A 15,720-nucleotide genomic window follows, 5' to 3' on the forward strand; every position below is an offset into this window, starting at 1 on the left:
GCAGGTCTCCCACTTCTGCCCTCAAAAAGCTTGAGATCATCCAAAACTCTGCTGGCTGCATCTTAACTTGCAGCAAGTCCCATTTCCCTATCATCCCTGTGCTCACTGATCGGTCACAGTCAAGCATCATTTTGACTTTAAAACTCTCCTCCTTGTTTTCAAAACGTCCCATGGTCTCACCACCCCCCTTCTCCTCCAGCTTCACAACCCTGTGAGATATTCTAATTCTGGCCTCTTGTGCATCTCTGATTTTAATTGCTCCACCATTAGTGGCCGTGCCTTCAGCTGTCTAGTCCCCAGCTCCCTAAACCCTTTGCCTCACTTTCCTCCTTTAAACCTACCTCTTTGACCAAGCTTTGGTCATCTGACCTAACATCGCCTTATGTGGCTTGGTGTCATACTTTATCTTGTAATGCTCCTGTGAGGCCCCTTGGGACGCTTTATTATGTTAAAAGGTGCTATATAAATATGTCACTGTTGCCGGTGGAACTGTGCCCCAGTAAAAGTCAGCACCTTTTCTAGAGGAGGGTAGAAAAGGGAACAGTAAAAATAAACTGCGATGCTGATGCTGACATGGTGCCTCTTTCTCTCTACCAACCCCCAAACTTTTCAGGCAAGTGAACACGATATCCTGAAGGCTGTGATTAAATGGGCTGAACACCAGCTGGCAAAGCGTCTGTCGGATGAAGGTAAGTTTTATGTACAGGTGTATTGAGTGCATTCGAGGCTCGCTAACCTGCAGCCCCGGGGTACCTGCCAGTTCAGGTGCTCTGGCCTGGTTGCTTCCTGCTGTGCATGGTGAAGGTCTCTGTTGTTACTTAATCATCGTCTAATAGTTTTGAGCTGGTGCTTGTACATAATCTAGTCGTTGCTGGTAAAATAAGTGCATTTTTGTATAGTTTGGCTATAGAAGTATTGTTGGGATCCAAACCCCACCCCCCCCCAAAAAAAAAACAAAACTACCAGCTTTGAAACACTTACTTGGCCTGGTAAGAGACTAATCTCTTCCAGCCCCGTTCTTATATTTGAGAGTTTCCTATTTCAGGCAGAGAATCAAGATGTTACTTTTATGTTGGTCCATTGTGGGAGTCAATTAGCTCAGTTGGCTAAATAGCTCAAGCGTGATGCAGAATGAAGCCACAGGTACAGGTTCAGTCCCTGTACTGGCTGTAATAGTTCATGGTGACTTACCTCCTTTCCTTTCCCCATGCTTGATGTGGAGTGGTGTCCCCTCAAACTATCTAACCACTCATCTCTCTTTAACGGAGAGATGCCTATGGTCCCCAATGGACTGTGGCTAACTACCTTTGCTCTTATTATTTTAGTGTGTGTTTCTCTCTGTCTTGCTGCCACCCCACCAATCCCCACATAAATTTGCTCCCCTCCTGTCATGACCACAATGTCTGGTGGTTTCTGCTTCAGCGTTTGCCAGCTCACCATTACCTGCCCAGTGGCTGCTTCCCTTGGTATAATTCCACAGTAACCGGACTCTTGCGGGGTCCTTACCGAGTGACCAGTGTGCGTTGTGTGAGCCTTGAACACAAGTTTTGCCAGGCTATCCATCTGTGTTGATATTGTAGCCAAAACTCAATCCTGTTTTCACCATGTGTGCTGGGGTCACTGGGTAGCAATCAATCTGGCCTTGTTTTTAATAAAAAAGACAAATTTTTTTTTCTTTCCGTAGGCGTCTCCGGGAAGGCCAGAATTGCTGGTGTTTACTGTTAAATAAGATGTTTTTGCATAGTTTGGCTATAAAAATGTGTGTGGGATCCAAACCCCTGCCAAAAAGACCAGCTTCAAATTACCCTTGCGAGCACTCAACCACACTGCTATGGGTCTGGAGTCCGGTAAAGGCCAGGCCAGATAAAAATGGCAGATTTCCTTCCCGAAAGGATGTTAGAGAACCAGATGGGTTTTCACGACAGTTGATAGTTTCATAGCGTCATTATTAAGACTAGCTTTCAATTCCATTGAATTTATTAATTGAATTTAAATTTCAACAGCTGCCGTGGTGGAACTTGAACCCATGCCCCCAGACTGCTAGTTTGGACCTTTGGTTTACTAGTCCACTGACATTATCACTACACCAATGTCTCCCTCCATAGCCCAGTGAGGCTAAGAGTAATTGTAGTATCCCCATCTGAATCGAAATTGAAACTGGTAATTGAAGTTGGGAGGATCCCCTGGTCAGTGTAGCTTAATGCTTACTAAATAAGTCTGTGGAGCTTTCTGGAGGGGATGGATGGCTGTGTACACTTTTGGACGCCTGATATCTCCCACTTCCTTCAGCCCCACCATTCCCTGACGTTTTTTCAGCTGTCGAGGCTATAAGTTCTGGAATTCCCTCCCTTCCGTTTCCAACTCTCCCTTCCATTTAAGACGCTCCTTAAAACCTACTACTTTGACCAAGCTTTTGGTCACTAGCCCTAAAGTCTCCTTATGTGGCCCAGTGTCAAATCTTTGGCTGATAACATTCATGTGAAATGACTCGGGATGTTTGCCTACATTAAAGGTGTGATGTAAATGAAAGATCTTGTTGAGATGGCCCTATGCTTGAATAACCTGATACTCATTCTTTAGTTCACACCTGGAGCGTAGCCACTTGGCAGGGAGGTATCAGTGGGCAACCTGCACAACATCACATCTTCAGAAGGGAAAGAAAGTCCCCTGCTTTGTACAATGTCTTACTCTTTTTTTTCACGTATTCTGTTTTTTTTCCCTGTCAATCAGACTATCACACTTCCAAATCGACAACCTTGAAAATAAATTGACTTGTGTGTGCGACTTTTTTTTTTAAAAACCGTGTTGAACGTGGGCTGATGCAAAGTTTGATTTTTTGTTTTCAACACATCGAAGGGCTGTTTGAAGTAATGTAATAATTAATGGGTGTGGGTGGCTCCTTTTACAAACCAGTAATAGTTGAGTCTGGATGATTGCATGTGTCGACTAGTTTGGAGCCAGATTCAATGCATGTTGGCACTTGTCATGCTGTGATCATAATTGCTTTTATTCGTGGAGTACCGACACCTGAATTAACACGTTGCAGCACACGCTGAGCTTGATTAGTTACTTTGTTTTATTTTTATTATTATTTACCACACCTTTATATCATAATGATACAAAAAACCCTTGCTGCAATAGCTCTTGAGACCTCCCATTTTAATTTTATTGTCTGTTCTGGATCTGAAATGTACACTTACTTGTCAAAGGTCTAATTTGAGTAAAACCTAGTACGTGCATCTCCAGATCAGCACTTCATGAAACAGCATAGTTACATCCTTGTTACATTGGATTCTAGAATTGTTTTTAACTTTGTGTTTTACCTGTGCTGTATATCCTTTCAGGTCATGCTCCACCCCAGCCTCCTCCAATTCTTCTCCCAACTTCAGTCATTAACATTCTCCCTTGTGCTTATCTAGCCTCCCCTCAAATGTGTCTATTCTGTTCATCTCAACCAGTTTGATATTCTCACTACTCTCTTTTATATTGATGTTTTGAAGCTTTCATTTTACTACCTCCCCCCTCTCGACATGAAAGCTGAAAATCTGTGATGTTTGTCGTAATTAATTGGCTATTGAATGTTCCGCCCATTGACCAGATTAGCAGAAAATTTTACTTAACCTTCACGTAAACAAATATCACCTTAAGTTGGGTGCGCAAGCTGAACACTAACTCCTAAGAGGTGAATAAAGGGGAGATTTGAGGAAATTCTATTTTGTATAAAGTGATCAACACACAGGATGGTCTCACAGGCAGAGTGGAGAATTTGAAAAGCCTGGGGACATTGAAGAGCCAATTGGGGAACTTTTGTACCTTCCTGGATGGGCCGAATGGCTTTCCTCATTTATAATTTTTTGATTTATCTTGCGTCAAGGGAATAGAAAGTCACACGGGTAGTGGGGAGGTGCAGCATTGGATTGTCCTGGAGCCATTTAACTGCACGGAAAGAACTTACTGGAATATCGGGCAGAGTCATCAAGGTTGAATAGACAATTTTGAACAGAAACTGCTTGCCCTAGGCCTCCCTTCCCCCTTGAACTTTTCACTGACTGAAACTGTATTTAGTGTTTTTTTGGCTGACCATTGATTGCAGTAGCTGAATGATTGTACTAAACATGAGAATCGTGCTAGGGGAGTGGGTTGCGGCCTCTCTAAATAGATCCAGTTGGGTAGTTTCTCCACTCTGGCGCATTCACACTGCTGAAAGAGCTGAGAGGGTATCGGTGAATGTGGGGAGTCGATTTACGATTGATTCCTCCAATGTCCATCAGCTTCCTCTTTTGTGAAGCTTAATCAGCTGATTGCACCATTGTGTTACGTTGTTGGCTTTTAAAAAAGGGAAAGAACAACTTGAAGCCTAAACTGCTTTAAAATCAAAATCTGAAAGCAAAATACTGCAGATGTTGAAAATCTGAAATAAAAACATAAAATGCTTGAAAAACTCAGCAGGTCTGCAGAGAGAAACGGATTTAACGTTTTGAGTCCAAATGACTCTTCACAGCTCTACAGTAAGGATTTGAAAACCCCCAGTCGCTGGGAGGTCCCAGTGTAATGGGATGTATGATCAGATTCGACTATAGTAGGAGTGTTAATGCACTTATTGACTTTGTGCAGTTTAATTTCCTACTTTGCTTAAATCCTGTCACAGAAAATCTTCAAAGCCTAGGAATTCAGGCAGAATATGCTCAGTTCATTGTTCCATTTGAGTGGGGTGTGGATTTTTGTCACTCGTGGCCCCCTCTAGCATACACACACACACACACACACACCCCCCACCCACCCCGAGTCCCCACCCAACAATAGGCTTCATTGTAAAGCAATGCCAAGGGTTAGCAGACATGCCAAAGAGGAAGAGAAATCTTAGAATGGGTTACCCTATGCTGCTTGCACACCTCCTTGTATAGCAACCTCAACAGAGACCTGAGAGCAGGGCTCTGCTGGCCCTCTTGGGCTGAGCAAGGCACTTGGTGCAAAAAGACTCGAAACGTATTGAAAATTGTTTTGTAATTAAAGCTTGTGTTTTCCTTTCCCATAACCCAGAGCCCAATTTGCTGAATGGGACGGCACACAGCGTCAACAAACGTGGGGTGAAGAAACGGGACTTGGACTCTGCGCAACTCCGTGAGATAATTTCTGACCTAGTACCTTACGTTCGTACTGCTCACATCCTTCCAGCAAAGAGTGAGGTCCTGTCTGATGCTGTAAGTGACTGCTTGTAGGAATTCTAACATACAAGGCTGTTCATGTCTATGCTGGCTCTTTGCCAGAGCATTGCCAGATAATACCGTTAATCCCCCTCTCTCCCATGCGCCTGTATCTTCCCGTTCATTTGATTTGTTGTTTCCAGGATCTTGCTCTGCACAAATTGACTGCAGAATTTGCCCAGGTAACAATAGTGACTACACTTGAAAACGAATTCCTTAGATGAGGAAGTTTGAGAAGTTCCAAGGATAAGGTACTCTGTACATAAAAGCTCTTTTTCTTGACTGACACAACCCTCTTGTTTTCTTTCTGTGGTCTCTGAAAAAATCTTTGAAAATGACTTCAACGTTAGAGCCAAGAAATGAAAGTAGTCTCATTTTAGGTGCCAGTGTCAGCATTTGTCACTCTCCATTTTTGGGAGCTGTTGTAGATTTACTGGTATTTGAAGTGGTTCCTTTCCCTTCTCTGGATAATTGCTGATTTGGCACAAGTGATTACAGCAACTGGGTTTCTTTACCTCTCCATGACCTTTCTATGCACGTGTGACTGAAAAGCCCATTCCAGGTTTGAGCTTTCCATTTGTTAGTCAAGTGCCATTGAAATGATACAGAACAGCAGGAGGCCATTTGACCCATTGTGTCTGTGCTAGCTTTTTAGCAGAACTATCCAGTTAGTTTCACTACATTACTCTTTATCTCCCTTCAAGTGTTTACTCCATTCCCTTTTGAAAGTTATTGATGAATCTGCTTTCAGCACCCTTTCAGGCAGTATGTTCCCAATCGGAACAACTCTAAATTTTTTTTCCCTCATGTCACCTCTGGTTCACCTTAAATCTGTGTCCTCTGGTTACTGACCCTTCTGCCAGTGGAAATAGCTGCTCGTTTACTCCACCAAAACCGTTCGTGATTTTGAACACCCCGCCTCTTAACTTTCTCTGCTATGAGGCGAAAATCCACAGCTTCTCCAGTCAATCCACAGAGCTAAAGCCCTGATATTATTCCAGTAAATCTTTGCAGCTCTCTCCAAGGCCTGGACATCCTCCCCAAAGTGTGATGCCCATAACTGAATATTTTACTCCAGCTGAGGCCAAACCAATAAGTTATAAAGGTTTAACATAATTTCCTTGCTTTTGCACTCTGTTTCTGTTAATAAAGCCAAGGGATCCCATGTACTTTTTAAAAAAATAAAACAAGAGATAGAAGGCTAAGAGAGGAGTGGAGGAGAACATTTTTCACCCAGAGGGCAGAGGGAGTCTAGAACTCTCTGCCTGAAAGGGTGGTTGAGTCAGAAACCCTCGTAACATTTAAGCAGTATTTAGATATTCACTTGTGTTGCCATAGCCTCCAGGGCTATGGGCCAAGCGCTGGAAAATGGGATTAGCGTAGTCAGATCTTTGTTGACCAGCATGGACATGATGGGCCAAATGGCCACCTCCTGTGCTGTAAACGTCTGTGGCTATAACTTGTCCAGCAGCCTTCAAGAAATTGGGTCTGTAGACCTCCAGGCCTTTGTTCCTTTGCTCCTTTTAAAAAAAATAGTGCCATTTACTTTATATTGCTTCTTCTCATTCTTCTACTAAAATGTATCGCTTCAAATTTCTTAAATTTCATCCACAGCACGTCTGCCCATTTCATCAGTCTATGTTCCCCTGAAGCCTGCCCTCGTCGTTGCGCCATCTGAAAACTTGGAAATTATTCCCGGCAAACCAAAATTCAGGACATTCAGTATACATTAAAAAGAGCAGCTGTCCTCCTGGGTCAGTTGTTAATTTTAAAATTGACAGATGTTTGCTAACTGAAAGTGTTAAGGGATATGCAGCAAAGGTGGCCATATGGAGTTAGGGGAGCAGATAAGCCATGATGTATTGAATGGCAGAACAAACTTGAGCTAAATGACCTTCTTGTGTTCTTGAGCACCTCTATACTTCCCTCCTGTTCGGAAAAACAGCCATTCACCGCTAATCTGTTTCCTCTTCCTTGGCTAGTTTCTCCTCCATGCTGCCACCGGCCCCTTAATCCGTCGCACTTTAAATTAGCCATTTAAAAATACAACCACGTGCACTGAACAAATGCTTGCATATAGCAAATTCTCCACTATTAACTTAGATAACGGGAACTGAGAACTACTGTTGAAATTTGCCATTCTGTGACTGGAGGAACTAACCAGTTTTTCTGGGAATAAGCATTAATATATTCTCTTCAACTATATTAAGTCATGACAGTGCAAATCATGGCTGTCCTGTTATGTTAATTATTGTTGCTCTGATCCCTGATCCATAGACCATGCTTTTGGGTAAATGCCAAGTGCCTAAACAGCAGGAGACTTTGGCCAGGATATTTCTTTGAAGTGTTGGGGCTAGACCTGAGTTAGCTGATTTCAGCCAGTGCTGTTGGAGGGGTGGGATGGAAGGTCCTGTGGAGGGGCGGGGTTCGATGTGGGGGGGGGGCATACATTTGATCTGAGTGCCAGGTTTAGGAAGGGGGGGACAGTTAGCCTGCGTTTTTGATCTTGACTGACGCTCCGTGACCACAGATGGAAAATGTGTGTGGTGGATAGCCAGTGAGGCTCGGCTGTGAGATCTGTCAGGATTGAAGAGCTTGCCAATGCATTACCGTCTCAGCTGCTACTTGAAGGAGAGCCATTTGGCTTGGATGGGCGGGTATCTGTGGAACCAAACTACAGCATGATTTAGTGCCTTCAGGAGAGCTGGAAAGTGGAACATTAGCAACGCGAAAGTGATGAGCTCTCCAAAATGTTTTCTTGCTGACCTAAATTTGCTTGCAGTCCAGCAGTATCTTGAATTTCAAATTCTTGCCCTTGTGTTTGAATCCCTACATGGCTTCGCCCCATTCTATCTCTGTAACCTCCTCCAGCCCTATAATACTTCAATACATACTGGGTTTCTCAAATTCTGGCCTCCTTGTGCACCCACAAATTCCCCTCTGCTCTCTGGGTCATATACTCTGAAATTTTCTCCCGACACTTCTGCAACTTTTTATTTTTCTGTCTTTCGCTCACTCTGTCACGCTTCACGCGTGCAAAAGCTCTAAGTCGCTTTTTAAAACCTTCCTCTTAAACAAAGCTTTTGTGTTTTGTCACTTTTTTTTGATAAAGTTCCTGTGCAAAGCCTTGGGGAATTTTTAGTAGGTTGAAGGCACTATATATAAATGCAAGTTGTTGTTTAAATCTCTTACTTGAAAGTTTAAACAAAGGCAATTATTTCTAGAAGAGTGCTAAAACTTCAGGTTTAAATATGTACTAAAAAATGATCTATGAGGGAATGAAAAATTACAGGAGCTCACTAAGGATTATATGAACCATAAAATCCAAGAAAAAGTTTCCACCATAGGCAGTACGTGGCCTGGGGGTCAGCTAGAGGACTACAAAAATTAACTGCAAAGAAAGAAAGATCTGCATTTACAACACGTATCACAACCTCAATGTCCTAAAGCGCTTTACAGCCAATTAAATACTACTTGAAGCATAGTCACTGTTACAATGTAACGAACATGGCAACCAATCTCTACACAGCACAATCCCATAAACAGTAGGACATTGACCAGATAATCTGTGTTTAGCTATGTTAGTTGAGGGATAAATATTGTCCAAGGCACTGGGGGGAACTCCCCTGCAAAGAGATTTGGGTCTCCTTAAGAATGAGAGAGATTTTTAAAAGAAAACATCCACAGATAGCACAGCAAGTTTATCTGGGTGGTAACCAGGAAGGACCGAAGTTTGATTCCAAGTTTGGTCTGTGGTGAATTAGCTTTGATGTTGCTGTTAGTCTGCAAAGCCCCTTAAGCTAGGGAGGAGAAAATCGTCAGAAGTCCCGCTTCTCATGGTGGTCAAGGACCCACGGAGGAAGCATGCACAAATGTTGGCTGATATTACAATTTTTTTTCTTTTTTTATCTTTATTCACAGTTGCAGCAGCAGGAAAATTCCTATGACAGAGTTGTACCTCCACTGAGCTGAAATCTGTAAAACCTGTGTAGAATGAATTGCTTTACATGCTGCAGGAGTTAACCACATTTACTGGAGTTACATACCAGAAGAATGAATCTAAAATGTCCACTGAGCACTGTTGATCGGGCAGAAAAATGCCTCACTGACAGACCATTAATAGTTCAGCCTAAAGTGCCCATTCAAATTTACTGTAACTTCAAATTTATTCAGAGCAAGGTTAACCACCACCTAAACTACAGCATAATATCTAAATTGAGCTGAGCTATTTTATGAAGCCATAAATGCAGTAGAACAGAATTAAGGAGTCCTTTTCCAGAATCCTTCAAGTAAAATCTGGATGGGCATACCATGGACTGCAGATATCTATGGACTTTGACTTACCTTTGTGAACTGAAACTAGGACTGCCCTTCTTTCCTCCTCTTACACACGCACACACACACCTTGCGCGCACACACACACCTTGCACACAGAACGACACGTCAATAGGCACAAGAGACTTCGGGACTGTAAAGGCCCATTGGGATAACAGTCTGCCCCTAATATCTGTATTACACGTGCGGAGCTATAGAATAGAAATATTCATAGCCCGTTTAGAATGGAGCTTGTTTCCGTTACTGCCAATGAGTCACACTGTACAATGGGATATGTACAAAGATTTACAAAATTGCAAGGCAGTTCCAACCATGGTTAATTATTCATGGAAATGCGTGAGGATTTGACACCAGCATCTCTGTGCAAAGGAGGTTGAGCTTTCATCTGTATTGAGTGACTGGTCAATGGTTCCAGCAACTGTTTGTGGTTTGGACAAGGCTGTAGAATAATTGTATATTTAAAAAATTTCATCTGTAATCGGACAGATATTTTACGAGCATGTTTGCTTAATCTTCAGACAGTAGGGGTTGTGTATTCATGGTTAAATCACTTATTGCCGACTAATTATTCTTCTTTGGCATTGCTCCTCAAATTGAGCATGCTTTTTTTTTAATACGCAATGACAAATATATTATTCTCCTACTATGTTTAAGCTGCCTCGTCCCTTTTGAAGGCTCAAAGTCTAATTGGCGGAAGTAAACAAAACCTGAGTTAGTTACTCTTTGGTGAGGTTTGCCGACTGGGGGTGGGCATTATAAATTTCTAGCTGCAGGTCAGGGGTGCGGGGGAGCAACGGCATGAAATAACTGCTGTTCTTCCTTAACATTTTGACAAACGTGATTGTCACTCTCAATTTTTGATATACTCGGTGATTTCCCATGGCTTGCACATGGGGAGCGACTGTGAGAACAATTCAGATGAAGAATGGTTCAATTATCCACACACTTCTTACCAATGTAGTTCAATACCCATTTTAAAGTTTTTAATTCATTCACTGGATGTGGGAGTCGTGGCTTTTATTGCCCATCCCTAATTTCCCTTGAAAAGTTGGTGAGCTGCCTTCTTGAACCGCTGCAGTCCATGTGGTGTAGGTACACCCACAATGCTGTTAGGGAAGGTGTTCCAGGATTTTGATCCAGTGACAGTGAAGGAACAGTGATATAGTTCCAAGTCAGGATGGTGTGTGACTTGAAGGGGAACTTGCAGGTGGTGGTGCTCCCATGTGTCTGCTACCCTTGTCCATCTAGGTGGTAGAGGTCAAGGGTTTGGAAGGTGCTGTCAAAGGAGCCTTGACTAGTTGCTGCAGTGCATCTTGTAGAATGTGTACACTGCTGCCACTGTGTGCCGGTGGAGGTGGAGGGAGTGAATGTTTAAGGTGGTGGATGGAGGGTGCCAATCGAGCAGCTGGTTTGTCCCTCATGGTGTGGAGCTTCTTGAGTATTGTCAGACTGCTCCAGCCCTCCTGTTGGCCAACTTGAAAACAAACATGACTGTTCAACCAGGTGTCTTGAATCCAACCTTGGAGAACACATGAGCCAGCTTCAAGGTTTATTTGCCTTAAGGACATTTGACTTTTAAAGTTTTTTTTTTATTCATTCGCGGGATGTGGGATGTAGGCCAGCATTTATTGCCCATCCCTAATCGCCCTTGAGGAGGTGGTGGTCAGCCTTGAACCGCTGCAATCCATGTGGTGTAGGTACACTCAGTGCTGTTAGGGAGGGAGTTCAAGGATTTTGACCCAATGGACAGTGAAGGAACGGTGATATAATTCCAAGTCGGGATAGCGTGTGTCCATACTTTTATATTTGCGTTGTAAATTCCTATGTCTGCATTTATCATACAGCTGCTATGTAGACGTGTCATGCTGTAATTGCCCCCTCCTGCTATTAATACGTTTAGGACTTTATAATGGAACAAGTTGACAGGAAACGCGTTGCTCAAATTTTTAAGCATGTAGATGGTAATGAGCTTGATTTAGATTAACAACTTGCATTGAAATAGTGCCTTCAACCTAGTAAAATGCCCCAGGGTGCTTCAGAGGAGTGTTTTATCAAACCAAATTTGACACCAAGCCAAATAGTTATTAGGACAAGTGACCACAAACTTGATCAAAGTAATGGGTTGTAAGAAGCATCGTAAAAGAGCAGAAATAGTTGGCGAGGTTTAGGGAGAGAATTTCAGAGCTTAAGGTCTAGACAGTTGAAGCATGGCCATCAATGGTGGAGTGATTCAAATCAAGGATGCATGAGAGCTCTAAAGTGGAGCCAGACACCCACTTAGAAACATAGAAAACGTACAACACTGTAGGACACCATTCAGCCCATCATGCCTGTGCCAGCCGAAAAATAGCTGTCCAACCTACTCCCTCTTTCCAACCCTTGACCGATAGCCCTGTAGGTTATGGCACCTAAATTACATATCCAACTGTTTTTTTTAAATAAAATGAACATTTATTCCTCTACCACCCTTTTTGGTTCTAGATGTCCACCAGCCTCTGGGTGAAAAAAATCTTCTCAACACCCCTCTAATCCTTCTGCCAATTACTTTACATCTATGCCTCCCAGTTGCTGACCGCTGCTAAAGGAAATAACTCCGTTCTGTCCACCCTATCTAAGCCTCACCTCAGTTATATCTTCCCTCTGCTTCCTTTATTCCAAAGAAAGGAACCCCAGCCTATCCAATCTTTCCACATGTTCTGTATTCAATGTACAAATATTCAGTATGTGGTTATCACAATCACTTTCTCCCTCCGCCCCCCTCTACCAGCTCTCCCGATCACTCACTTGAGTGGCCGTGTTTGTTTGATGCATGAGCCTGGAGACCACTTAAGCGGGGACATCAGTGTCCTGTCCTTACTTTGTCCATGTGGAAATTGCAGAATCCCCAACCACCCCTCTTTCTGTCCCTCTCACAATAAGCACAAACAATAGGGGCCAGTTGTAGCGTCACAACTCCAGCATCAGCTGAGATTGGCCAACTCAACAAAAATTGACAATGAAACCTGGGAGCATCTTGACTCGGGACTCCACCAGCAAACTGGCTTTGGTTCCCTTTTCTCAGATGCTGCGGTGCATAATTACTGACAGTGAAAATAAACAATGACTTTGTGCTTTTTTCTTTTTTTTGAAAAAAAGGGGGCCTGATGAAAGTAAATTCTTGAAGTTGAGATTTGAAACAATCGAACAGTTGCAAAGAATTGCAATCTTTTTTTTTTCTCCTTGAAGTTATTGATTCTTGCTGGGTTGCCACCTGCCCGCCAGTACCTTGTCCAGGTAGCCTGTCTTCAGGTGTAAGCCTGGGCAAATGGCAGTATGCTATTCAACTGTACAGAGCATCACAGCCAAGTCCAAACCTGTCCTTACCCGACATTCATATAAGACCATAAGACATAGGAGCAGAAATTAGGCCATTCGGCCCATCGAGTCTGCTCCGCCATTCAATCATGGCTGATAAGTTTCTCAACCCCATTCTCCTGCCTTCTCCCCATAACCTTTGATCCCCTTACCAATCGAGAACCTATCTGTCTCGGTCTTAAATACACTCAATGACCTGGTCTCTACAGCCTTCTGTGGCAATGAATTCCATAGATTCACCACTCTCTGGCTAAAGAAGTTTCTCCTCATCTCTGTTTTAGAAGGTCTTCCCTTTACTCTGAGGCTGTGCCCTCGGGTCCTAGTCTCTCCTACTAATGGAAACATCTTCCCCACGTCCACTCTATCCAGGCCTTTCAGTGTTCTGTAGGTTTCAATCAGATCCCCCCTCATCTTTCTAAACTCCATCGAGTATAGATCCAGAGTTCTCAAACATTCCTCATATGTTAAGCCTTTCTTTCCTGGGATCGTTCTCGTGAACCTCCTCTGGACCCTCTCCAGGGCCAGCACATCCTTCCTGAGATACGGGGCCCAAAATTGCTCACAATATTCTAAATGTGGTCTGACCAGAGTCCTATAAAACCTCAGCAGCACATCCCTGCTTTTATATTCCAGTCCTCTCGAAATAAATGCCAACATTGCATTTGCCTTCCTAACCACCGACTCAACCTGCAAGTTAACCTTAAGAGAATCCTGGACTAGGACTCCCAAGTCCCTTTGCACTCCAGATTTCTGAATTCTCTCCCCATTTAGAAAATAGTCTATGTCTCTATTCTTCCTTCCAAAGTGTATGACCTCACATTTGCCCACGTTATATTCCATCTGCCACTTCTTTGCCCATTCTCCTAACCTGTCCAAATCCTTCTGCAGCCTCCCCATCTCCTCAATACTACCTGTCCCTCCACCTATCTTTGTATCATCTGCAAACTTAGCCAGAATGCCCTCAGCTCCTTCATCTAGATCATTAATGTATAAAGTGAAAAGTTGTGGTCCCAACACTGACCCCTGCGGAACTCCACTAGTCACCGGCCCCCATCCTGAGAAGGACCCCCTTATCCCCACTCTCTGCCTCCTGCCAGACAGCCAATCTTCTATCCATGCTAGTACCTTGCCTCTAACACCATGGGCTCTTATCTTACTGAGCAGCCTCCTCTGTGGCACCTTGTCAAAGGCCTTCTGGAAGTCCAAGTAGATAACATCCATTGGCTCTCCTTTGTCTAACCTACTCGTTACCTCCTCAAAGAATTCTAACAGATTTGTCAGGCATGACCTCCCCTTGATGAAACCATGCTGACTTTGCCCTGTTTTACCATGCACTTCCAAGTATTCTGAAATCTCATCCTTAATAATGGACTCTAAAATCTTACCAACGACCGAGGTCAGGCTAATCGGCCTGTAATTTCCCGTCATTTGCCTCAGTCCCTTCTTAAACAGGGGAGTTACATTAGCGATTTTCCAGTCCTCTGTGACCCTCCCTGACTGGAGTGATTCCTGAAAGATCACCACTAACGCCTCCACTATCTCTTCAGCTATCTCCTTCAGAACTCTGGGGTGTAATCCATCTGGTCCAGGTGATTTATCCACCTTCAGACCTTTCAGTTTTCCTAGCACCTTCTCCTTGGTAATGGCCACCATACTCATATACACACGCGTTTTCCAGCGGGGGATGGGTGTAGAATCTTTTATTCCAATTCGTTTGGGGGAGAGATAGTGGCAATGTCACTGGACTAGTAATCCAGAGTCCCAGGCTAATGCTTTGGGGATCCATATTCCTCCATGGCAACTAGTGGAACTTAAATTAATTTAATTAAAAAAAACCTGGAATTGAAAACTAAGGCTCAGTGACGGTGACCATGAAACAATCATTGATTGTTGCAAAAACCCATCTGGCTCACTAATGTCCCTTTAGGGAAGGAAACCTGCCATCCTTACCTGGTCTGGCCTATATGTGACTTCAGATCCACAGTAATGCAGTTGACTCTCAACTGCTCCCTGAAATGGCTGAACAAGCCACTCAGTTCGAGGGAAATTAGGGATGGGCAATAAATGCTGGCTTTGCCAGTGACACCCACATCCCATGAAAGAATAATTTAAAAAGAAATTAAAGTTGTTTAAACAGTGAATAGGGCGGGGGGGGGGAGGGGGGTGCAAAAGCCATAGAATCAGAATCATCGCGATTTACAGCAGGGAAGTGGGCCATTCAGCCCATCATGTCTGCGTTGATTGACAAGTAACCATCCAGCCTAACACAGGCTGTTCTATTTCAAGAAAAAATAATTTGTTTCCAAATTACTCACGTCGCCAAAAACTTGGCTGTACATCAACTTCTGTTGTGCTAATCATGCATTTGTGATGTGATGTCACTATGAAGCACAAAGCCTGCAGGGAATGCATACTCCATGGGTATATCTGATAATGCTGCTGCAGTATCTGGCAAAAAGGGAATTGGCATCGACTTGCTGAGGTGCCCTAAATGTCCAGTGCGTTAAACTTGCAGCCTGCTGCAGTCCCAGGTTACACAGGAGAAATGTATTGATGCATTGCAAAGTTGTAATTTCTTTTTTAAAAGTGAAGGCTAGTGAAATTTTTAAAGCTGATTTTGTAATAGATTCTGGGAGGCTGCAATCGGTCAACCGGCTACAGGTATTTAAAATTCCCTGTTAAATTTGGTACCCTGATCCTACCGGCCGACTCGGACCCTTATTCTTCTCGGGTTTATTTATGCCCTGCCAGGGTAAGGAACTGGATTCAGTCGCCTGAATGCTGGGTGCCATCTTTTCAATGTCAAGCCGCCTGAAACCCAAACGAG

General features: G+C 43.5%; 1 protein-coding gene across 3 annotated transcripts in view; it reads left to right on the plus strand.

Moving 5' to 3' along the window:
- Nucleotides 1-15,720, plus strand: part of LOC144671432 (BTB/POZ domain-containing protein 7-like) — a 68,792-nt gene that overhangs the window by 30,647 nt on the left and 22,425 nt on the right. For all 3 annotated transcript variants that reach the window (XM_078533334.1, XM_078533336.1, XM_078533335.1), the window contains 2 exons: nucleotides 614-689; nucleotides 5,041-5,201. In XM_078533334.1, the coding sequence (XP_078389460.1) occupies nucleotides 614-689; nucleotides 5,041-5,201 (237 nt within the window). The remainder of the gene's footprint in view (nucleotides 1-613; nucleotides 690-5,040; nucleotides 5,202-15,720) is intronic.

This window comes from Cetorhinus maximus, chromosome 32, assembly GCF_964194155.1.
Source record: "Cetorhinus maximus chromosome 32, sCetMax3.hap1.1, whole genome shotgun sequence".
Lineage (NCBI taxonomy): Eukaryota > Metazoa > Chordata > Chondrichthyes > Lamniformes > Cetorhinidae > Cetorhinus > Cetorhinus maximus.